Source organism: Tenrec ecaudatus, chromosome 13 (genome assembly GCF_050624435.1).
Source record: "Tenrec ecaudatus isolate mTenEca1 chromosome 13, mTenEca1.hap1, whole genome shotgun sequence".
NCBI lineage: Eukaryota > Metazoa > Chordata > Mammalia > Afrosoricida > Tenrecidae > Tenrec > Tenrec ecaudatus.
The window spans coordinates 18,959,732-18,983,785 of record NC_134542.1 but is presented as its reverse complement, the minus strand read 5'-3'; the positions used below and the strand labels follow the sequence as shown (position 1 = coordinate 18,983,785).

Below are 24,054 nucleotides of genomic sequence, written 5' to 3'. Positions count from 1 at the left end.
CTGTTATTATTTTGGGGTCATCTTTTCCACTGAGGTTTCTCTACAGTCTATCGTTGTTGTTGTTGTTTTTCTTTTGGGGGGTATGTTTTGTCTTATATGAAATCCCAAACCAAAAAAACCCCAAACTTATTACCATGAGTCAATTCTGACTCATGTCAACCCTATATGAAATCCAGGATCGATAAGTCTATAGACAGTAACTAGATTGGTAGTTTCTAGGGACTGTGGCAGAGGAGGTTGAGGGGAAGCGGGGAGCTAATAGGTGCAAACAAGGAGAAAACCTTCTCAAATTGATTGTAGTGATGATTGTACAACTGTTTAATATGTTAATTATTGGACTGTATGATGTGAATTACATGTCAATAAAGAAAACTGTTAAAATTAAAAACAAAAATTCTGTAAAAGCCAGACATTCTGTTAAAAGGTCTTTATATTCTTACTCTGGTGGTGCTGTCTGGCAAGCATTAGGCTGCTCACCACAAGGTCATGGGTTGAAAGCGACCCGACCCCTAAACAGCTCAGGAAACCCTATACAGTGATATTATGAGTTGGAATCAACTCGATGGAAGTGGGTTTTTTGGCATAATTTTATGGTCTTTAGTTGACATATTTGGCCAGGAATTTGGGGAAAACTACCAAGGGAGCTGGAGTCAAAAACTTGGCTGTCTTGGTGCTAATGGTTACTAATTGAACGACCTTCACCTAGCCTGTGTGACTGTTTTCTCATTTTCAAGCCCGGGATGAGTTGCTAGAAAACAGTAAAAATAAAGGGCGAGGTGCCTACGGACGCTATCAATCACTCATGTAGCCTGAAGGCAGTGGGGGGAAGCTCATTGGAGGAAACAAACAAACCAAAAGAGGCCAAGGTTCCTTCACTCCCGCCCCCCTCTTTCCCGTCTCAGCTCTTTCACACAGAAATTCAAAAACTCCTGTGTACGGCGGCGGCCGGGCTCTCCTTAACTGGAAAATCACTATTCACTCTGGACGTGAGTTTTCCCTAAACATTCCAACTCTCTCAACGTTGCCTCCCCACCCAGTCTGCAAACAACGTCAGGTTTTCCTTTCTGGCCGGGGAGGGGGCCCGGCGAGCCGAGCGGGGGCGCCCAGGCGTGCGGGCCAGGGGCGGGGCTGAGGTGCAGGGGGCCCAGCTCGGGTCCGAAGCCAGGGACACAGCGGTCACCGCTGCCCAGGGACCGCCCTCGCCAGGCGGGGGCGTGGTTTCCCGAGGCGGGGGCGTGGTTTCCGGCAGCGGAGGCGTGACTTCCGGTCGTCGCTCCGGCGCGCCTTCCCGGCGGGGGGGGTGGGACTTCCTGTCCATCATCATTAGGCGCCCGGCTGCCGAGCTGGTAAGAGGGTCAGACGGCGGGGTTAATATGGCTGGCCAGGCTTCACGTCCCTCTTCAGAGGACACGGGAGGACGCTCTTCCTCACTCCCTTTGCCTTTTCTTACCCTCGAGACTGCGGTTTGCGCGGACGCCCTGGGTTTTGGACGCTACTACCCACCTGAGGCCCTTCCGCTTCCTCTTTCCTCAGGCTCCGCCTTCGGCGTTCTGTGGCCATGACGACGGCCCCGGGGGACTCGCTGGTGTGCCAGCTCGCAGGGCTGCTGCGGCAGTCCGGTGAGTGGACTTCCGCTTGGGTTGGGCTGAGGTGGGGTGCGCCCGACCTTCTGGAATCACGCCCCTTGAAGGTCACGGAGTCACAGCGGTGTAGAGTCCCCACCGGCTGTGTGTGGGTACCAGTTCTCTCATTGCTTTGCTTCTCCCTGGTCCAGCTGCGCATCGTGCCCTTTGTCTCCGAAAGCCTAACCATCTTCGTTGGAGGCCACACTCCCAAGTCACTCACTTACTCTGTCCCTTCTCTGACCCCCTCGTCGCTGTATAATTAAACCCCGCGGAGCAGGAACGGCGCACAATAACTGCTGTGGAGTAAGATTTGAGCAAAGCATATTTAATAGCGTTAGATTTGGAGTCACACCCACTCAGGTGGGAATTCCAAGTCTGCCCCACTGAGCCTTGAGCTGCTAATCAAGAGGTTAGTTAGCAGTTCGAAACCACCAGCGGCTCTGCGGGAGAAAGATGAGGCTTTTTACTCCTGTAAAGAGTTGTGTAGGAAACCCACAGGAACTCTTTCTTCCTGGTTGTATAAGGGTGAGAGTTGACTGGATAGTAGTGGCTCCCACCCCTCACTCGGCCAAGTTTGGAGTCTCAGTTTGGGGCACCAGCCACAGGGCATGATTTTATTTACCCCAAAGGCAGTTGTGAGGATCAGTTCGCCTAAAGCACGTTGTCCAGTTTGCACATAAAGGCTCAAACACGGATAGCTATGGTTATTGTCGTTTCTGCCCACGGTGCCTGGACACAGTGGCGTCCCGGTGGTTGTTCAGTACATGGTTGGTATTAATTGAGTTTCAATAAGCGTGCATATCACTTTTATACTAGATGAAAGGAAGCTACGACACCTTGTCATGTTTTATGTAACGTGAGCAGTTACTGTCTTCAGAGTCAGCAGTGCTGGGTGCATAGAAAGCTTCCTGGTGGAAGAGGGTGTGAGCAGGTTTGAGAGGAAGGGGCTGTGTCAGACCACAGGGGAGCTGGGAACAGACCAGAAGGAGCCCTGGTGGTGTGGTATGGGTTATTCATTGGGCTGCTAACTGCTAGGCCAGCAGTACTATTCTGCTCCCGTAAAGAAGTCCAACCTTGGAAATCCAAAGGCACCGTTCTGCTCTGTCCTGTAGGGTTGCTCTGAGTTGGGGTTGGGAGTAAACAGGACTCTTGAGAAGGTGGAAGAAACCCTAGAAGAGTTTGTTGACCTGGGACTGAAGCTGCTTCATCTCTCAGGCAGAGGAGTTAGGATTTTGTTTTCCCTTTGAAGAGGAGGGGACCCACTGAAGGCGTCTGAGCGAGGGAGGGAGGGAGGCAAAGGTTGATCCTTTAGGGGAAGATCTACAGTGTAGATCCAATTAAGGTCTAGAGTTCACGTGAAGACCAGCTGGTGGACTAGGATGAGGCATTCCATGTGAAGATTCATGGTGCCTTCCTCCTCCTCTCTTCCCCGTCTCCCCCCAGGGGATGTGGTCCTGTCTGGTTGCAGCACACTGAGCCTGCTGACCACCACCCTGCAGCAGCTCAACTCTGTGTTTGAGCTGCACCTGGGACCATGGAGTCCCTGCCAGTCCGGCTTCGTGGCGCTGCCCTCCCACCCTGCCGACTCTCCAGTCATCCTCCAACTTCAGTTCCTCTTTGATGTGCTGCAGAAAACTCTTTCCCTCAAGGTCCTAGGGCTGGAGGAGGGGCGGCCTGGATAAGGGTGGAGGCTGGGGGAAGGGACCTGAACTGGGTGCTGTCTAAGCTGCAGGTGGTGGCTGCAAGGAATCTAGCTGAGGGGAGAGATTGGCAGGGGCCCCATGACCTGGGTGCCCTTTCTTTTAGCTTGTCCATGTCCCTGGACCCAGCCTCTCAGGACCCATCAAGATGTTCCCCTTCAAGTCCCTTCGGCAGCTGGAGGTATGGGGACCTCTGGGAAGCTGGTGTATAAAACCTAGCTTTGGGGGTTTGGGTGGAGATGGGGGTGTGTGAAGGAGAAAGATGGCCTAGGCTGTAGTGAGGCCCATTCTGGGTGCAACCTGCAGGGATGTGCTGTCTGCTGCCCTGAACTGTCGCTGGATTTTATCATCTTCTCCCCGACCCCACCTGGTGCAGGGATGAGGCTTCCTGTTGTGTGACATTCTGCTGTGCTTACCCCCCCCTTCCCTCTGGTCCCAGCTCCATGGAGTCCCCGTCCACTGCCTGCGTGGTCTTCGTGGTATCTATTCCCGGCTGGAGAGCCTGGTTTGCAGCAAGAGCATTCGGGCCTTAGAGGTACAGAGGGTGGGCCTGGGCCCAGGCACCTGGTCTCTGGTGTTCCCCCTCTGCAGCCCCCACTCACTCCTCCGTGCCCCCACAGAACCCTCGCCTGCCCTTGTCCTCCACACTGCAGTCGACCTCCTGGTGTCTGCCTGCTGGGGGCTTGCACTAAGTGCACCTCCAGATGGAACCTATGATGTGGGAGGCTGAAGGAGATAGAACTGCGTCCTGGCCTGGGGAAGGGTGAGCGGGGAGCTGGTGAAGCCCTTTTCTGCCCTCGCCCCCCAGGAGCTGCTCTCGGCCTGTGGTGGTGACCTCTGCTCAGCGCTCCCCTGGCTGGCTCTGCTCTCTGCCAACTTCAGTAACAACTCCCTGACTGCCCTTGATGGCTCCCTGGTGAGTGCCACCATGAGGGTGGGGGTGCGTGGGGTACACTGGGAGGGCTGGGGCTGACCGATTCTCTACCTCTTCTTCGGGTCCCCCAGGGCCTCCTGTCGTCCGTGCGCTTCCTGAGCCTAAGCCATAATCAGGTCCAGGACTGTGAGGCCTTCCTGATGGTGAGCTGGGCTCAGAGCTCCACTGTCCTGCTTTTGCCGGTGGGGTGGGGCCACAGAAGACTGAAAAGGGAGCCCTGCTGTGGAGGCAACTCTGCCGCCTAGTGAGCCTGTTGGGCAGAGCAGAACTCTTCCCTAGTTTTCTGAGACTGCTAATCTGGTTGGGAGCCAAGCCGATGGCCTTCTCTTTCTCTCACAGCAGCTGGTGGCTTTGAACCACGAACCTTGTGGTTAGCAAGCCGGTCCCTAGCCCACAGCACCACCAGATCTCCTTAGCATAAGAGCACATCAGAGTTTCAGTCTCAGCCTCCAGTGCCCGTGTGACCCCACCTGTGGTTCAGATGCCCAGGAGCATCTGTAATTGCAGGACCACATGAGTGTGGGGAGGACCCAGCCCAGTGCCTTGCCCAGGGAATGGAGGTTTGTGACGCTGGTGATGAATGCTATCTCATCCCCACCGCCTCTCTCCCTCCCAGGCCTTGGGCGAGCTCCACCACCTGGACGTCTCCTATAACTTCCTGCGCGCGGTACCCAGAATGGGCCCCTCGGGGGCTGCTCTGGGAACTCTGATACTTCGAGGCAATGAGCTCCGGAGTCTTCTTGGTGGGTGGGGGAGCTGCAACTTGGGGCTGGGAGTTGAGGCTGGGGGTGGGGTGGGGTCCCTGTGCTTCTGCAGCCTCATTGAGTTCCCAGGTGGCATGGGGGTGCTCAGGTGTGATTTCCCTGCCCACCCCGGCCCCCTGGGTCTACATCTGTGCCTCCCCCTTCCCACACCCACAGGGGTGGAGCAGCTGAGGAAACTGTGGCACCTGGATGTGTCCTACAACTTGCTAGAGGTTCACAGGGAGCTGGCACCGCTCCAGTTGCTGGCTGAGCTCCGAAAGGTGTGAGCTTGGACCTCAGGGGCTTGGGCGCCAACTTTAGGCCCCTCCCACCCAGCTGATGTGGTCAGTGGTGGTCTTCATGTCCCCCTCGCTCTCCTCTTCCCGCCTCTCAGCTTTACCTGGAGGGGAACCCATTGTGGTTCCACCCTGCGCACCGAATGGCCACGGCCCAGTACTTGTCACCCCGGGTCAGGGATGCTGCTCCTGGGGTGAGTGACCATGCTGATTCCCTGTGCTTCCTCTTCCCTACCTCCACCCTGGGGGACCCCTGTGAGTATCCGTCCAGCTTGGTGACCAGGGAGGACAGGAGGGCTCCTGTCATACCCGGGATTCCACCCAGGACCCGGCTCTCCACCCTCACACTTGCTCTCTGCCCTGTGATCTTTGCCCAGTTCCTGCTGGATGGTGAGGTCCTGTCCTTGGCAGAGTTTCAGGTCAGTGTGCTGGGGGTGGGGGCCAGGAGGGATGTGGGCACAGGGACTCCAGCTCTCCAAGGTCAGGGGGATGTAGGCCTGTCTCCTGCCTGTGTCAACCTGCGTCACCTGCTGTCACACCCAGGCCTCCACCTCCTCAGGACCCCACCTAGCGGCCCCACCTGCACCCTGGCCAGTCGGGAGTGCCACTGAGACCTCTGGTGGCCCCGACTTGAGTGACAGCCCCTCCTCTGGGAGCCTTGCGGCCCGGCCCCCACCGAGGAAGGGTAAGGTGAGTGGTGGCCAGACTGCCTGCGTCCAGGCTGGGCTTTGCTTATGGGCAGCCTGGTGCCCTATGGGGGCCCAGATTTCACAGAAGCCCCCTTCCTTTCTCCTGCCGCCGCAGAGCCGAGTCCGAGTGAGACAGGCCAGCATCTCTGAGCCCAGCGACACTGATGCAGAGCCCCGCACTCGGGACCCCTCCCCAGCAGGTGAGTGGGCCCTCGCCCTGCCAGCCCCTCCCCCAGCTCAGTCCATGCTCCTGTAGTCACTGTGAGCGGATGGAGGAGGGGTTTTATCTTTAGAGCAATGTAGGGGGTGGAGGTGGTGGTGAGTGGGGGAATGGGACCTCAGTTTCTCCTTTTCCTGTCTAGGGACAGGAGAAGCAGCTGCTCCAGGGTAGCCTCTTCTAAAGTGCCGGACAAGGAGCGTCCGTGCTCTGGACTGTCCCCAGTCGCTCAGAGAGAGGCCTCTCTGGCCAGAGACATTGTTAGGCTGGCCTTGTGGCCGGCCTTCTCCAGGTCTCGGTTCCCCGGCAGTGCGCAGTGAGCTCAGGTGCAGCCTAGACTGAGGCTACTACGGATAGCATGTGACCATGGTTTTCTAGACAGCATGTGGGCTGAGCCTTCTTCGGTTCCCTTTAGGGGAGCACTTTAGAGAAAACCAAGGAGTGTGTGTGTGTGGTATCTGTCGTGTGGTGTCTATGTGAGTATGCTGTGTGGGTGCTTTGTGTGTATTCCATGTATGTGGTGTCTCTGTGAGTGTATGCTGTGAACGTGGCATGTGGTGTCTGTTTCCCACTGGTGAAGCGTGCTTGCCCCCACCCTCTGCCCAGGCCGGTTTGCACAGCAGCACCGGGAGCTCGAGCTCATGAACAGCTTCCGGGAGCGCTTTGGCTGTGACTGGCTGCAGTACAGGAGTCACTTGGAGACCTCAGAGGACCCTGCCTTGCCTACCTCCCAGCCCTTGGACTTCAGCCAAGTGCCTTCGGACATGCTGGGCTCAGAGCCTGTGCCTGGCCCTTGGCCTGCAGAGAAGGTGGCCCCCAGTCCCGAGGGGTCAGAGGCATCACCGCAGGAGCCATCAGAGGTGGCCCTGGTTGGGCTGGAGCCCCTGGAGGCAGAGGAGATGGAGGACCTTGTCGAAGGGGACAGGGCTGGGGACCAGGAGGACGGGCCTGGTGAAGTGGAAGGTGAGCTCTGTGCTGGAGGAGCTGTGAGGGGCACTGGCGCTGGGGGTGTCCACGTGCCGAGTGTCTGGGTACCCTATCTCCCCACAGCTGAGCGGTGCCGCCCCATGCTGGTGTGCCCCCTGCAGGGGCCTGCGGGCCTGCGGGGCAGAGAGTGCTTCCTGCGGGTCACCTCGGCCCACCTGTTGGAGGTAGAACTCCAAGCAGCTCGGACCTTGGAGCGGCTGGAGCTTCAGAGTCTGGAGACTGCTGAGCTGGAGCCTGAGCCTGAGCCCCAGGAAGACTTGGCACCTGGTGTGAGTGGGGCTGCGCGAGGGGCTGGGCCTCCACCACAGCATCCCCAGTAGGCTGTGCTGGGTTGGGCGCGACCCCCTTGGCCTTCTCTGATGCTTGGCACCAAAGTGGGAAGCTGTGGGGGGAGCAAAGCTGTGCCTCTCTCTCCCCTGGGCTGTGGGCAGGCAGAGCTGCTGTGGATGTGGGCAGAGGTGTGCCCCCTGCCACCTTTCCCCCATCCCTCCCATGTAGGAGCTGCTCCCCGTCCTTGCCCTGCGCTTCTCCTACATCCGCCCTGACCGGCAGCTACGCCGCTACGTGGTGCTGGAGCCCGATGCCCATGCCGCTGTCCAGGTGGGCCCTGGGGCTCTGGTGGCAGAGGAGACCCTGGCAGCAGCCCCCAGCCTGTGACATGAGGAGGGCCAAGCACCTCCCCTCCCCCAGCTCTCCCCCAGCTCAGGCTCCTCCTGATTCACCCATTGCAGGAGTTGCTAGCTGTGCTGCCTGCAGCCTCCAGCCCACACTTGTGTGGGCACCCGAGTGGGGAACCCAGGGACCCTGTGCGGCATAGCCTGCAGTGTCTGCGCTGTGGTCATGAGTTCGAGCCAGAGGAACCCAGGCAGGAGCTGGGCAGTGAGGACGGCAGGAGGCCCGAGAAGACTGGTACGCATTCCCCCTGCCCCACATTCCTCCCACAGCTTCAGGGCAGTGGTCTTGGGGGCACGGGGGAGGAGGGACTCCGGGGAGGGGAGGGCCAGTGTAGGGAAAGGAAAAATACCTGCCTGCTAGGTCTATAAAAATTCCCTCTCGGCAGTTTTCCTCCAAATCAGGAGGTTTAATCTCGGTAACTCTGTGGAAATACTCATCTTCATTGCGTGAAGTTTTTAGCTGCTTTAAAACACTGGCAAATATCTCAGAAAGTGCGTCAGACCCAAGGAGCCCTCTGGGCATCGAGCAGTACCACGGCCCCTCTGCGGGTCTGGCTGCCTTCTAGGACTGACTGCTCAAGCCCTGGATATCGTTGACCCGTGTCCTGTAGCACCTCTTCACCTCTGGTCTGAGAACCAGGAGGCTTTCCCATCGCGTTTATCTTTCTCGGTCTGGGCTACAAAGAAATGTCCTCACTGGCACTTGTACAGAAACATCTGGCTCTGGGAGCCGCATTCTGCTTGCTGGAGGAGGGGTCTCAGCTTTATTCAGAAACCAGAACTCTGCCCTATTTCCCACCTGTCCTGTTACCAGCCTGCAGGCCCCACAGCACAATTCCAGGGCTCCTTGGGGCACTGGGAACTAAAGTGGTATTACATACCATGTGTAGCTGTGTTGTCATTTGAGCCTCAGTTTCCATGTGTGTAGTAAGGCGAGGATGAGCTTACCTTGTGACGGTGTTACAGGACTCAAATATGACCCCCAGGTGCAGAGGGGCCATGGAGGTGCAGAGGTCAAAGCCCTCCACGGCCAGCCGTGCACACGGTGCCCCTGATAGTGCCGTGGTTGAAGTGGTCAGCAGTGGTGACCATAACTGCCGGCTGTTTGGACCTGCTAGCTGCTCTTTCAGGTGGGGGGGGGGGCGGAGATGCCACCGTTTCAAAGCTCTGCTGCCTTGGAACTCAAGTGCGGTTCTGCCCCATCCTGTCAGGTAGCCGTGAGCCAGTGACCGGCAGTGGGCGAGCCTCGGGCTTGGTAGGCACCTGGGGCACCAATGCCCTCACCCACAGCTCTGCCTTCTTGGCCGGTGTCTCCATGGTTGGATCTTGGAACTCCTTACTTGTGCAGGGGGATGGGGAGAGTTTTAATGGGAATGAGACTGGATGTCTTGCGGCGGAGACTTGGTGGTGCAGTGGCTAAGAGCCCAGTTAATCAAGAGTTGGCGGTTTGAACCCACCCATGGCTCCATGGGAGAGAAGGCCTGGCTGGGGTAAAGGTGACGGCCGTGGGCCCCCTGCAGGGCAACTCTGCTCTATCTCGGGGCCACTACAGGCCACGGCAGACGGCAGCTGCTGCGGTATACCGGCACGGGGCTGCTCACAGAGTGCCAGGCCATGTCCTTCACCCTCTGCCTGCTGTAGTCAATTCTGACAACCCTGAGAGAGCCATGTCATTGTCACCACCGCCTTCTATTGTATGGGAGGTGACGGGGCTCAGGTGATTCAGCTGTGAGTGGTGAGCCCTGGGACAGGCCCTCCCGTCCCCTCCCTCTGCACTCAGGGGCCCGATGGCCAGCCCTACAGATGTGGCTGGCAGAGCAGCCAAGTGCTCAGTGGCCCAAAATTGGGGTGGAGGTGGGGGCCAGAGAGCCAGGCCATGGCCTGGGTTTGTGCCTCCCTCCCTGGGGGATGCCAGGCCTGCCTAGGGCCTGAAGTGGAAGGAGCCTGTGAGTCAGGACCCGGGCATCATGCAGCTGCAGGTGTGGGACGCAGGAGTCACATGGTGGGGGCCCTTTGTTGGGGGCTCATGAGGCATTGTTACTGTCTTCCCTAGACTCCCTTGCCATATGTCCCAATTGTGGCAGTGACCACGTGGTGCTCCTGGCTCTGTCTCCCAGCAAGGACCGCAGACAGGGCGAGCAGTGCCCCACGCCTCCCCCATCTCCCAGCCCTACTGGCGACTCCTCTGGCCATAGCGACCCCCACAGCAGGCCTGACAATGCCCTATCCCAGGCTCTGGTTGCCCAGGACCACAGCAGCTGGAGCCTCAGTCCCCGTGAGTACAGAGGACGAGAGCCAGAGGTGCATTGGGGTTGGGGGAGAGGGTGCTGGTGGCGAGGTGGGGCGATAGTCATGGACTGCCGGCCCTGCCTCCCCAGCCCCTGACCGTGCTGGCCTCCGAGCTGTGGACCACCGGCTGCGGCTCTTCCTGGACGTGGAGGTGTTTGCGGAGGCCCAGGAGGAGTTCCAGTGCTGCCTCAAGGTCAGTGCTGCCCCGTGGCCCCACCACTGTGCGGCAGCTCCCTGCTGTCTGCTGGGACGCGCCCTTGGAGTCTGAGTCTTGGTCACTGTCCTACCCTGGAGATAGCAGCGCCTGCTTCAGGCCTTGGACTGGGGATGAGAGCTCTGGACCTCATGATGGACTGAAGCTGCCCTGCATAGCCCTGGGCTGCTCATCTTGTGGTCAGGAATTCACTATGTTCCCAGCCCCACCCTCTGAGTAGCTGCTCAGTGCTGGGCACTGAGGACCTCCAGCCAATCAGGCTTGCCCTGAGCTAAGTCTCAGCCCAGGAGGGCTCAGGCTGCAGCCAGGGCCCTCACTCAGCACCTGGCAAGACAGGCCTGGAAGCCCTCCTGAGAGGCCCCTGGAGTTAGGAGATGGGGTGCAGGTTCCAGGATAAGAGGCAGGAGAAGGGTAGTTGCTGGGGGCAGGGTAGGGGGACTGAAGGTCAGAGCACAGTCTTAAGGGGCTGGCAGGGGCCTCACCCCTTCCTCCCTTACAACCTCCTGTGTCTGCCACGGGTTTGGGCAGGTTGTGAGCTACAGAGAGATAGAAAGCAGGAGTGTGGGTCACTTTTGTGGTTTAGACCTGCCGGGTATGGGGGTGAACCAGAGGGCAGGGGTACCAGGGCAGCCTGGTGAGGTGTGGTCACTGGTGACCTGGGGCCATTCTGCTGTCGCCTCCCACCCAGGTGCCGCTTATGCTGGAGGGCCATGTAGGAGAGACTCCGTGTCTTGTGGTCATTTCTGACTTCAGGTTGTACGTGCTGAGGGTGACGGGCGAGGCCTGGTGAGTGGGCCAGGGGCAGCTGGTGGTGGGGGTGGTGGTCAGGAACCTATTCCCACACGTCCTCACTCTGTCCCTGCACCTCTCCCCAGGGGGCCTCCAGCTCACTGGCTGCAGCCGACCCTGGCCATCCCCCTGCAGGAGCTGAGCAGCATAGAGCTGGGCCTGGCAGGACAGAGCCTGCGACTGGAATGGGCGGCCGGTGAGAGCAGCTGTGTCCTCCTGCCTCGAGATGCCCGGCCCTGTTGCGCCTTCCTTGGCGAGCTCACTGGTGAGCAGGATGGGCAAGGCGGGCAGGAGTGTGAGGACAGACCCCGGCCCCGTGGGAGGGGTGGTACTGGGGAGCAGGCAGTCAGTGCTCTGGGGTGCCCTCTCCTTGTTGGCCACCCAGATGTCTTGCAGTCTCTGCCCCCCACCCGGAAGAGCTGCGTCAAGGCCACAGAGGAGGTCGTGACCCCACAGCACCGGCTCTGGTGAGTTCTGCTCTCGCCCACAGAGCCCCTGCCCTCGTGCCCCAGGGCCCACGGCCCAGCCTGCAGCTTCCTGCCGGCCCCTCCTCCCTCTGCCCCTCCCCAGTTAACCGGCCTTGTCTGCTTTGTCCCCCAGGCCACTGCTGAACACAGACTCTGCCCCAGAGGTGCCCCGGTTCTTCTACCTCCGTGTGTTCCTGGTGGAAGGTGAGGTTGCTCTGTGGCAAGGCTTAGGGGCTCCTCCATGGTGTTCCTTGTCCCCATTTTGTCACTGGCCAGTCACCAGTCTTCCTGCAGTGTGTGGGGACTCCCAGACACTTTGTACACTCCTGCAGTGTGTGGGGGCTCTCTGGGACTGTGTACCCCTGCAGTGTGCGGGAACTTCCCAGGACTGAGTATACCCCTGCAGTGTGGGGCTCCCTGGGACTGTGTACCCCTGCAGTGTGTGGGGCTCCCTCATTGAGTTCCCTGTCTCTGTTTGTCCCCGGTCACTGGCCACCTGCAGTATTCTCTGTCATAGCAGGTCTCAGTCTGTAGTCCTGTATGTCTCACGCATTACATGTCTGAGACTGACTCCCCTGGTGGGGGCGGGGGCCTGAAGCTGCCCCGAGCCTCAGTTCCCAGCTGCCTTTGCTTTTGGGTTCAGCTGGCAGATCTTGGACCTCACAGGCGGACCTGGCCCCCGAGTGTGGTGTCCTCTGCTGAGCAGTTGCAGATGCTGTCCCTGCCTCACCTTCCCCTCTCCCACCAGGCCCCTCTACATGCCCTGTGTCCCTGCTGCTGACTTTGCCCACCCTGTACCTGCTAGACGAGGCCCCTGCAGGGCTCCAGGCTGAGACCCCTCCTCCAGTAGCATCTGCTGAAGCCCTGGAGAAGGCGGCTCCCCTGGGGCCAGGCCCTCCAATGGGGGTCCGGGAGCAGCAGCCTCTCAGCAGCTTGAGCTCTGTGCTACTCTACCGCTCGGCCCCGCACCACCTGCGGCTGGTCTTCTATGATGAGGTGGGTGGGTGGGAAACGGGGCTGGGGTCTGGGATCTGGAGAGGGATGGAGGGTGGGCATAGTGAGGGGACATGGCAAGCTTGGGGGTGGGCATGGGGGCCCTACTGGGTTTGGATGAGCAGACAGCCAAGTGGGGTACAGTTGTGAGTGGGAGCCCGACCGTGGGTCATCTACAGCCCTGAGTAAGGGCCCTGCGTGCTGGTTCTCCAGCTTTACCCCCACTCATCCCATCTTATGGCCAGGAAACAGGCGTGGCGATGTGAGCCAGCTTTCCAATGTCACGGGTGGAGCCAGCCTTCACACCTGCTAGGCAGCTTGGCTCTAACATTTAGGCCCCGGAAAGTCGGGGGTGAAGGGTGTGTGTGTGTGTGTGTGTGTGTGTGTGTGTACAGCTGCAGGCTGGAGGAGGGGATAGGGATAGGGATGGGGAGCCTGCCCCCTAGAACTGCCCCAGGAGCCTTTCCTCATCTGCTGCCTGGCCCGCCAGGTGTCTCGGCTGGAGAGCTTTTGGACCATCCAGGTAGCGTGTCCAGAGCAGCTGACGGCGCTGCTGGCCTGGATTCGCGAGCCCTGGGAGGAACTGTTTTCCATTGAACTCCGCACTGTGACCTGTGAGGCTGTGGACCCTAACCAGTGAGCCCCCCTGGCTGACCGGCGCTGACCGTCACGGCTGACGGGGTCCTTCTCCTGGGTCCTGTCTAGCTCAAGACTGTCAGTGGACGGATGTCTTTGGTGCTGGCCAGGGAGGCCCCAAGGACCCCAAGTCTCGAGCGTTTCCCTTGCCTCAGCCTCTGGAAGGCTTGAACTGAGGCGACAGGTGGCTAAGTGTTTACTTGGGATGCTACCCCTCTCCCCGCCATGCTTTTTCTCAGGTGTCAGTAAAATTCCTATCCTAGGTGTCTCAGGTGTCAGGGTGGACTTAGTCATGTCAGTCACGAGTCCTCTCTGCCAGGGCTGCCTTGCCACCTGGCTGAACTGCCTGTTCAGGAAGCCCCAACTCGTGGTGGACCTCAAGACCATCCCCAGCCTTGCTCTGGTCACTGCCCATTGGACCAGTGCAGGATGCTGCCCCCAGGCAGCTGGAGAAGCAGCCAGGTGTGCCAACCACTGTGAGCCCAGGCCGACTCCCTGGAGGCTCACTTGGGAGACAGTGAGGGTCCCAGGCGGGTGGCGGTGGCCGCTGAAACAGAGTGTGTCTGGGAGAGAGGGGGCGAGGGGAGAGGGCTAGGAGGAATGGGGCCAGCTGGTTTCGCTCCCCACTGTGCTGGCTTCAACCCCTCACGGTGAGTGCTTCCTCACCTGTCTCTCAGCCGTGGTCACTGGTTCAAGAGGAGGAGGCCTCCCTTGGCTTTGCTGGGGCAACAAGGAAGAGCAGTGTCCTGTCCCCACAGGGCAGCTGGGAGATAAGTGCCGCAGGGTTCTGCTGGCCCTGAGGAGGGCAGAGCAGAGGGCAGGGGGAGAGGCTCTGGTGATGCTCAGAGCCCTGTGTCTACTGTGCCTGTAGGGATTTTGTGTTGAGTGAACTGGGAGCCCCTTGCCCCAGTGTTTTTTTGGGGTGTGGGGTAGGAGGTTATGCTAATTTGGGTCACTACAAGGATCTTCACATCGAGAGTGAGAATGGGCAGGAGCGACGGCTGCAGAGGTGTGTGGTTAGGGGCTGGCCTGAGGAAGGTGTGCGGGGACTCCAGGAGCCCCACAGGGGCGGGGCGGACAGTGAGTCTGAGGGGTTTGGGCATGGAAGACAGCACTCACGGGCATTTCTGTGCCAGTGGCCAAGCCAAGTGCCTTACATGGCAGAGCGGTTCCATGACCTGCTCAGGGTCACAGCAGAGACCTGACATGGAACCAGGCCACTCGATTCCTGTGCAAGCTCCTGGAGCCCGAGGCCAGCCTCTGTGGCCAGGCCCCTCCCTCAGGGAGGCTTGCTTCCCTGCCCTGGGAATGATAGGAGTCAGCTGGCTGTGACGCCCCACCCTGGTCCAGACAGGCTTTCTCCTCTCTAGGGCTTGGGGGATGCTGGGGGGAGGGGATCACCCCTCCCAACTGAGCCAGAGAGCCCCTCATGTTCGGGGCACCCACGCTGGGAAAGGTGAGGCTCTAAGGAGAGATCTGAAGGGGCCCCAGATGAGAGAGCGGGGGAAGCGAGTGAGTGCAGATGTGAGTTCCTGTGAGGTGGGGCCCCTGGGTGGGTGAGCCTATGCCGTGTCCCCTGTGCAGAACCCTTGAGGACAGTGATGGAGGGCCTTCAGGTGGCACTTAGAGGTAGCAGCCAGCAAAGACTGGTGACAGTTCTCCCCCAGGTTTTGATCACAGTAGAGGCAGCCCTGAGGATCCTGTGGGCCTCAGTGGGGAGAAAGACTGGATCGGGGTATCTACTGGGATGAATGGGGAGGACACCCCGAGTCTAGGAACTGCCTGGTACTGGAGACAATCTAGGAAATGTCTGATACTGGAGCTGAGGTGCCATCGGATGCTCGGTTGCTAACATGGCAGCCCGGAGGAAAAGGCCCTGGCGATGTGTTTCCATAAAGACGACTGCAGCCTGGGAAACCCACAGGGGCAGTTCTGCACTGTCCTCACCAAGAGTTGGAATCAACCAGATGGCGCCCAGCAGCAGCCTGGGAAGGGACTCAGAATCCAGAGCTAATTGGTCTGTGGCAATATCAGTTTTTTGGTAAATCTCCGGGCCGATGTTAATGTTCAGAGTTGACCGACTCAGCAGCAACAACGTCTTGCACCAGCCGGGCAGTAAGTTACACGTTTTGGGGGTGGGGGCGAGGGCGTGGGGCGTGGCTGTGCCTTGGCCCTGTGTGACTTGTAGTGCCTCACCACCGGCTGACAGGACTCTGATCAGAATGGAAGCAAGTGAAGGAGTTTCTCCAGGCCTCATGTACTGCACAGTGAGGGTGGTTCTCACCCGGTGCCCCAGACCAGGGATCCCCACCCCAGAGCCCTCCTCTCCTTCAGGTAAGATACCAGAGAAAGCCTACCTGTTGCCATTCCTCTGCACTGGCTCCTTGAACCAGGGACTGGTCTTGGTCATCTTGGGCTGCTGTAACTGAGCTCTGAGAGAGCTCCCCCAGGGGACAGATCATGCTTCTCTCAGGTCAAGGGGCTGGAAGTCAGAATTCAACAGATGGCTGGGGGAGTGGGGGCTTACTAGTCAATCGCCCTGGGAGTTCTTTGGCATCATATTGACTTGTGGGAAGCAGAAAGATATCTCCCCAAATAGATTAGACGAGGACACTGCTTGCAGCTACTGGTAAAAGTCACTTCCCTGGAGGCAGTCAGCTGCCAGACTGCTGTCTAGTTCCACCAGGGTGGGCCGCTCCCTGCTGCTGGGGACAATGGGCTACTTCTCCCTGAGGCTTGCGACCATTAGCTTGGTTCCTGTAGGTGGGGTTTACACCCTACTGATCATGGTTCCTATGGCGATCCAGAGAACAGGTCAAACCTGCTCAGTGACATCCAAAGTTAGGCTGCCATCCTGAATCTAGGATCCTCCCATCTTGTCGCGTGGATACCCCAATCCCTCCTCTTCCTATTGCGTGTGTACCCCTATAGTGTCCCCCTCTCATTGCTGTATAAACTACAGTGCAACCCCTTCCTGTGACGTATACCTTTACCTGTAATTAGTGGGCTTGCACACTCCACTCAGAGGTATATAGGCCGGGCTTATTAAAGAGCTCTTTTCTCTCTCTCTCTCTCTCTCTCTCTCTCTCTCTCTCTCTCTCTCTCTCGCTCTCGCTCTCGCTCTCGCTCTCGCTCTCGCTCTCGCTCTCGCTCTCGCTCTCTTCCCCACTCTCCTCTTCCTCCTCCTCCTCCTCCTCCCCCCTTGACCTCTCCTCAACTCCCCCTCCCTCCACGTGGACCACCAAGCAGGGCTGAGGTGAGCATGCTACTATGAAATGTGTCTGACTCCTTTATTTCAATCTCTCTTCTATCTCTCATGGTGTCAATGACTTTAATGTAATATTTATATGTCTCCACCGTACAATTGTGCCTATGGAACGTGTGATTGTGGTGGGGGGCTGGCATGCCCTCCTTACCAACCACACTGAATTAATTACATCATTAATTAAAATTTTTTCCTAAACAGTCAAATCCAGAGGTACAGTTGCTACAATGTCAGTACATTCATTTATGCGACACATCCCAAGATATGAGTAGGTCACAAAATTAACATCATGCCCAAAGTGACAGACATAGAAAAAGTGAAATCAACAATTAGAAGACAATATTCACTTTTAACACATTAAGGCTCAGGCATGACTAAACATGAAGACAACCCCATACCATGCTGCCTGTGGCCCAGACCTTCCCCTGCCCTGGCCAGATCTTAGGGCAGCAGGGCCTGGCTCTGCAGACCTGGGCTGTCTTGTGATAGAGGGGAGGTCATGGGTGGTTTAAATGGGGTCCCAGGGCCTTGTTCTTAACCAGGTCACCCTCAGAGAACCAGGTATAAGTAGATGCTCAGCAAACGTGTTCTGCCTTCAGTACATAGACACACGTGACCATGCACACGTGCTCTCCCACAATCTGCTGAGCTGACACCCTCCGGAGGTCAGCTGACATTGGGTCAGCAGGTGCTTTCAGTGGTTGGAAGTCTGAAGTGAAAATCTTTCACACAAGATAAAGTTTAACAGCTTCATGGCTCTCAGAGCTGCCTTATCCCTGAGGGGTTTTTGATTCTTTGATGACAGAATATATTTTTGAATCTGCTCTCGGATGAGTTTCACGTTGGTCAGTGAATGACCTTTGTGAAGGCTCCTGAACACCTCCCTAGAGCAGGGCTTGGCAAACCTCGCCCAAGAGACCCACTCGGCCCTCTCCGTGTGTACGTATAGCTCTGAAGAAAAGCTGGAAACAATTTAAAGGATGTTTTTCAGATAATGGCGCTTCCATTTGTTTGTAAAAGTATATTTATGACCCGAATAACTTTTACATTGTGAGGGACATGATTGGCTCTTCTGTCTCAAAATTTGGCTAACCCCTGACTTAGAGGACTCTCGGTTCCTGCTGCTTAGCTCCTTCCCGCTAGACCGTGAGCTGGGTGTAGGGTTAGGGTTGTGGTTAGGGTTAGGGCTGTTAAGGTTTGGGTTAGGGCTCTTAGGGTTAGGGTTTGGGTTATTTAGCAAGCGCTGTCTCCCTCCAAGTGAATTCTTTGAGCTCCCCCTGTCAGTCTTCACAACACCCTACAGGGCGCACTTTCCTCTTTGTTTTCATGATTAAGCAACTCGCACTCTGACATGATCACATTTACTGAATCCAGCCCTTCTGAGCATCCTGAAGGAGCTCTGGGGGTGTGGTGGCTTGGTCTGCTAGCTGAAAGGTCAGCAGTTCAAAGCTACTAGCTGCTCTGAGGGAGAAAAATGAGACCTTCGTTTCCTAAAAAGATTTATAGCTTCCGAAACCAAAGTGGACACTTCCACCCTGTCCTAAAGGGTCACTGAGTCAAAATCTACCTGGTGGGTGGGAGTGCTTTTCACGGGGAAGCACCCGGAGTCTGAATTGGGGTGTACTTCATTCATGTCATGGAATTCGTGAAATCTGAGAGAGCCGGGACCTGACGGGATTGCCGTGTTTTTCTGGGTCTTGCAAGTTCTCTGACTTTGACAAGGTGCCATGTTACCGCTGAAATGTTTGCCTTTTCCTTCCCTGCCCGGTTTCCACCATACACACACAGGCTCTGGTCCCTGCAGGTTTCACTGCACATCCAGGATCACGTTTCTAGCCAAACTTTGGTTCATTGGAAACTTACCCAGAACTCATTTTTAATCCCCAGGTAGCTCATCACTCTCTGTCACTGGATGAATTTGGGATGTGCAGTGAGCTCCTAGTTTTGAGATTCCATCAAGTTGGTTCCAACTCACAGCGACCCCGTGGACAACGGCAGGAAACTGGGCCGCCCTGCGCCTCCTCCCGCGCCGCCCTGCGCCTCCTCCTGCAGGGGCTGAGGTCCTCTGAGTCTCCTTGGGCTCTGCTGACCGTCTACCGTCTGGGATTGGTTTTTGTTTTTAAATCATTTTACTGGGGGCTCGTACAACTCTTATCACAATCCATACATACATACGTACATTGTGTCAAGCGCATTTGTTGCCATCATGATTCTCAAAACATTTGCTTTCTGCTTGAACCCTTGGTATCAGCTCCTCATTTCCCCCTCCCTCTCTGCTCCCCTCTCCCTCATGAACCCTTGATAATTTATAAATTATTATTATTTTGTCATATCTTACACGGTCCGACGTTTCCCTTCACCCACTTTTCTGTTGTCCATCCCCCAGGGAGGAGGTTATATGTAGATCCTTGTAATCCGTTTCCCCTTGCCACCTCTGTGATTGGTTTTTTGATCATCTGGCTGGGACCTCATACAGGTGTTATAACAATCCATAATTCAGATCAAGCATAATTTTGCAGTTGCTACTACCATCAGTTTCAAAACATTTTCTTTCTTCTTGAATCAGCTTCTTGATATCAGCTCCTCTTTATCCCCTCCCTCCCCACCCTACTCCCCAGGAACCATTGTTATTGTATTACTATTATATATAAAATTGCTATATTTTACACCATCTGATGTATTACTTATTCACCTGCAATTCTGTTATTCATTCTCCTGTTATATATTGCTCTCAGCCACCCTCCCCCCCATGGGATTGGTCTTTCTTGATGACATGTCCAAACAGACTTTTACCAGCCTCCCTTCTAAGCAGCATTCCGACCATGCTTCCTCCAGGGCAGGTTTGTTCATTGCTGGCAGTCCACAGAATGTTCGTCTTTTTCTCCCTCACCCCAAACAGAGTGAGTCATTAGACATGGCAGCCCTGTGGGGTCCCATAGCTTAGAAGAGAGCCAATCCCAGAATAGACGGGGTGGCATTACCATCAAGCAAGAGCTGAGCATGGAGCGTGTCCTGGGCCCTGGCGTCCCTGCCCTGAGGGACCCAGGAGACAGCGGTGTGACACTGATGATGTCAGGTGGCGAGGAGCAGCAGCTGAGGATCAGGACGCTGGCGTGAGATGACAAGGTGGGCCTCCTGGACCTGTGAGCAAGGCAGCTACAGCAAGTGTGACAATGGGCAGAGCTGAGCGCCTTTGGGATGAGGTTTCTGGGCAGAGTACGGTACCTCCAGGCAGGCACTGGCAGAGCTAAAAAGCTTTGTAACACTTTCCTGAGCAGGGCGCAGTCTGAACCGAGGGATTGAGGACCAGAGGAGAGAGCCCCGTCTCCAGGCCTGGCTGAGAAGCTACCCTTCCCTGATACACCCCCTGTCGTGGGTATGGCGCAAGGCATCACCCAACCCGGCAGAGCAGTAGTCGTGCCCTGAGAGGTGTGGCTGGTGTCCCGTTCGGTAGCTGGTAAAGACCTTCTCCCACTGAAGTTCCAGGATCCCCATGCCACCACACATTCTCACAGTCCTTTACTCTGTTTTTCTCATTGTTCAGATTTCTTAGGCATGTGAGGCGGTGACAAAGGCCGTGACTTGTGTCAGGTGCATCTCGGTGACCTAACTAGTGAGTTTATGCATTGTCCTGCAAACCTCGGAGTCGGCAGTTCAAACCTGCCAGTCACTCTGAAACTGGAAGGCGGGGAGGCTTGCTGCCCCTATAAAGATTACAGTCATGAAAAGCCGAGGAGGCTGTTTGGCTCTGCCCCCGACGGTGGCATGAGTTAGAATCAGTTTGATGGCAGCGAGTTTGGCTGCCGATTTGCCCATTTACAGTCTTTGTGATTTTTGCTTCTGAGGGTCTTAATTGTTTTTCTAAGAAAATGATACTTTTGATCTCAGAAGAATGAAATCCTTGACAACTTCATCCTTGGATGATGCTGTGCTTCTTCAGCCCTCAGCCCCTGGGTTCCTCCCTGGCCCCTGGATGCATCTTTTCTACTCCTTCATCCCTCAGATTGAACCCCACCCGCCAGCCGCCCAGGCTCCTCCTTATGGGCCAGCCTAGCCACTCTGGGCGTTCTGTGCATGACGAATCCAGCTACCTTTTTTGGTGTCAGGCCACAAGCCTGGTTTTGAATTGACTATCCTTGGGACAGCAGCAAGGGGACTCTGTTACCTTGGGGTGTTTTCCTCTGGAAAGGGTGTGGACAGGGTGTCCCTGGCCGGCCTAGCCCATGGCCAGGATGGGGTTCAAGTATTTATAAAATGAAAAGGAATCATTTCAAAATTTCATTTGGAAATGAAACACACACACACACACACACACACACACACGAACCATTCAGGATGTACCAAAGGCTACAGACTGCCCAGTGGGCAGCCAGCGTCAGCCGTGTCCACTTTTGGGGAGAGTGCCCAACAGTATCCGTTTGCTCCAGAAAAAGAACAGCTTTTAAGCCGGCTGTTCATGTCCTTAAGAAGGGACAGGGCTCTGAGATCAGTTCTTTGCAGCCGGATGGAAAATGGGTGACGATGGGGACTGCCCCTTGGGAAGGCAGGATGGAGCCGAGGGCGGGTGCTGGGCACTCTGCCGAGTACAGAGGGGCCTGGAAGGACCGTGCAGAGGCGCAGAAAGGGGAGCTCACCTACTTCCATTTTGCTTAGCGCTGGCCTGAATTTTTAATGAAGCAAAATTAAACATCCCCAAAGCATGAGCCCATTTCCTTGGTGCCGTGCACACACCCTTCCCCTCCTCGCCCGTGACTTTGCTCCACCTGTAAAGCAGGAGGCCCACCTGGAAACCACCTTTCACACAAGCCTGCCCCACTCACAAGCACTCCCAGTGGGGCGGGGAGGGCGGTTACGTCGGGGTGGTGTGTGGTGGGGAAGCAGGGTCCTGATGAGAGAGAACAATCCCCAGCCATTTTAAGGGGGTTTGCATAAGTGATTAAGGTGTTGGAGTTCAGGTCCACTGGAGGTACATCCGAAGAAAGACCTGGCACTCTCCTTTGGGGAAGATCATTAAAAAACTCTAATACCATTTAATAACGGGTTGGGGGGGCATGGGGATAAAAAGGGAGCTGATATCAAGGAGTTCAGAAAGAAGAATGATGGAATGATGGCAGCAATTGTACGGCTATACGTGAGAATGGACGCATGGATTGTAATGATACATGTAAGCGCTCCTAATGAAGTGCTAAAGGAGAAAACAAAAACAGGAGCGCAGTTCTCTGACACCCATGGGCAGCCAGGGGTCAGAATACGCTCCACAGCAGCTGGTGAACGCCTGCAAAGCAGGGTGAGGGGGGTGGGGAGTGGTGGTGGATGGGTGTGCGTGTGTCTCTCTCTCTCTCTCTCTCTCTCTCAAGTCCTTGAAAGGGCCTCCTGTTTCCTTTGTGCTCAGGTGTTTGGGGAATACCTTCGTTTGTTTCCACAGTTTAGTCAGCAGCTGGCCATTCTTAGGTGGGCTCTATGCTACAAAGAAGTGGGTGGGGTGTGTGTCCTGGAACTGAAGAACAACGCTATGCTGCCTAGGTGGGGGTGAGGTTCCTGGAACCTACAGAACAACACTGCTACCTGGGGGTGCAGGATCATGAAAATAGATGCTCATGTTGGCTTGCATTTGCATAAGTTAATTCTCAGGGCATCGGCAAGAAAGTGGTGTCAGGGATGAGGCTGAGAACAAGGCAGGCAGAGACAGGGGTCCTAGTATCGAGTTGTTCTCCTTTTAAAAGTTTTTTGAACACAATGTATTCTTGGTTCAAAAACTACATATGAAAAAAATCACACGATCCCTTTAGCGGGCAGTGGAGCCCCTGGGTGGCACAGACTGCCAAGCCGCTGGAAGTTCAAGTCTACCGAGAGGCGCCGTGAAGAGAAGGCTGGGAGTCTACTTCTTAGACACCAGCTGCTGAAAACGATGCTTTTCCCCCGGACACATGGAATGGGCTCTACGGGAATTGCTTTTGAAGGGCTTCGTGACCAAACTGAGTTGTGAGACAATGATTTTAAAGACTTTGTGTGTGTGGGGGGGGGGGGGGAATAAGCTGATGCCAGGAGCTTAAGTGGAGAGCAAATGTTTTGAGAATGATGAGGGCAATGAATGTACAAGTGTGCTTGACACAATTGATGTATGTGTGGATTGTGATAAGATTTGTATGAGTCCCTAATAAAATAGTTTTTAAAAAAAGACTGAAACGATGGGGCAAGAAGGCCAGCCTGATGGACTTGTGGATTGTAATTATATATGTAAGAGCTTCATTTGTATACGGGAAGGACCTGCCTCCCTCTCCCAATGCAAGCGGGCTCATCCTTACTGGTGAACCGTTCAGGTGGAGGGAGGGATGCCCTTCCTTAACCTTGACCAAGGTGTATCAGTCACCTTGCAGGTGGAGATGCAGCCACAGTTCTGTGCTGCGCCTTGTCTGTCTCGGGCAGTGCGGCATTCTGCACCAGTCCACACGGAGTCGGTGTGAAGTGCTGTTGGTGGAGCAGAAGGCACTGTGGACTTGGATCCAAAGGCCCAAGATTACCAGAGCAAATAACCATAGCACATCACTTGCCCCTGCCGAGCGAAAGTGCAGTCATGGGTGTGGATGTGCTTTGGCAACGATAATATAGTAAATTAGTGCTGGCGAGAAAACTGCTCAGGGGCCCTGGTGGTGGAGTGGTGTATTGGGCTGTTACTTTCAAGGTCAGCAGTTCAAAACCACTGCCACTTCTAGGGAGAAAGACGAGGCTTCCTACTCCTGTAAAGAGTTACAGTCTCAGAAACCCACAGGGGAAGTTCTACCCTATCCTATAGGGTCTCCGTGAGTCAGTACCGACTCAATGGCAGTGAGATCTTTGTTTAGAAAACTGCTCAGAGCCATTGCGTCTGCTTCTATTGCGTACGAATGTCCTTTGTATCCCTAAGTGGGGACCCCTATGGCTGCACAGAAGCATGCCCCCACCCCCCGTGGATGCTGATTCCATGAATTACAAGCAGATATTTCCCTGGGTGCTTTGGTACATCCTCAGAGACCACTGGGGACATGCGCAAGCCCTGGCTGGCTTTAGCCTGGCTTGTTGCTTTGTCACTTGATCACTTTGGACCCAGTGTCTTCTCTGTCCTCCACAAAAACATTCTTCAGTTTATTAGTTACTATAATTAGCTCTCCGTCACTTTGCCACCAGTTTCTTGCACTGTGGTGGCTTGTGGGTGCTGGGAGGCTAGAAGCGAAGTCCCCGGCGTTTCAAATACCAGCAGGGTCACTTGTGACTTGCAGCCACCTTGCCTGCTGAAAGCGAAGGTAACATGAAGCACTTAATGCCGAAGAGCAAAGACTGCATGTTGAGGATTGCACCCCAACATTAGTGGATAGGTTTCCTGCACAACTTAAAAGACCGAGACAGACTAGGAAGAAAAACCTGGTGATCTATTAAAAAACCGACCAGTGAAAAGCCGTAGGCAATGGTGGGATGCTGATGTAGTTCCAGAAGACGAGGCCTAGACTAGAAGGCACTCAAAATAGCACTCTCCTCAAAGCAGGGTCAACCTCGAGAATG

General features: G+C 56.0%; 1 protein-coding gene across 4 annotated transcripts; it reads left to right on the top strand.

Annotated features, from left to right (window-relative positions):
* The first annotated feature begins 912 nt into the window (after nt 1-912).
* On the top strand, nt 913-19,142 carry STK11IP (serine/threonine kinase 11 interacting protein). 4 transcript variants are annotated; one of them, XM_075529371.1, is made up of 26 exons: nt 913-986; nt 1,534-1,619; nt 3,069-3,274; nt 3,432-3,506; nt 3,765-3,860; nt 4,134-4,241; nt 4,331-4,402; nt 4,876-5,002; nt 5,180-5,283; nt 5,397-5,492; nt 5,676-5,717; nt 5,842-5,988; nt 6,103-6,187; nt 6,811-7,167; nt 7,255-7,460; nt 7,690-7,791; nt 7,923-8,100; nt 9,919-10,140; nt 10,244-10,347; nt 11,057-11,154; nt 11,244-11,422; nt 11,543-11,624; nt 11,758-11,828; nt 12,373-12,620; nt 13,108-15,587; nt 18,406-19,142. In XM_075529371.1, exons 2-25 carry the CDS (start codon nt 1,559-1,561, stop codon nt 13,255-13,257), a joined length of 3,216 nt encoding a protein of 1,071 aa, XP_075385486.1. In that variant the 5' UTR covers nt 913-986; nt 1,534-1,558; the 3' UTR covers nt 13,258-15,587; nt 18,406-19,142. The 4 variants fall into 4 exon arrangements, with proteins under 4 accessions (XP_075385486.1, XP_075385484.1, XP_075385483.1 ...); XM_075529369.1 differs by lacking the exon at nt 913-986 and adding an exon at nt 1,314-1,346; XM_075529368.1 differs by lacking the exon at nt 913-986 and having other exon boundaries at nt 1,371-1,619; nt 13,108-15,368; nt 15,463-15,587.
* The last annotated feature ends 4,912 nt before the right edge of the window (nt 19,143-24,054 follow it).

Bases quoted from the DNA above. Each gene is read 5' to 3' on its own strand.
- STK11IP (XM_075529371.1), top strand. From the start codon at position 1,559: ATGACGACGGCCCCGGGGGACTCGCTGGTGTGCCAGCTCGCAGGGCTG. The intron at 3,507-3,764 runs GTATGGGGACCT...CTCTGGTCCCAG, and splicing joins AGTCCCTTCGGCAGCTGGAG to CTCCATGGAGTCCCCGTCCA. The intron at 11,155-11,243 runs GTGAGTGGGCCA...ACCTCTCCCCAG, and splicing joins AGGGTGACGGGCGAGGCCTG to GGGGCCTCCAGCTCACTGGC.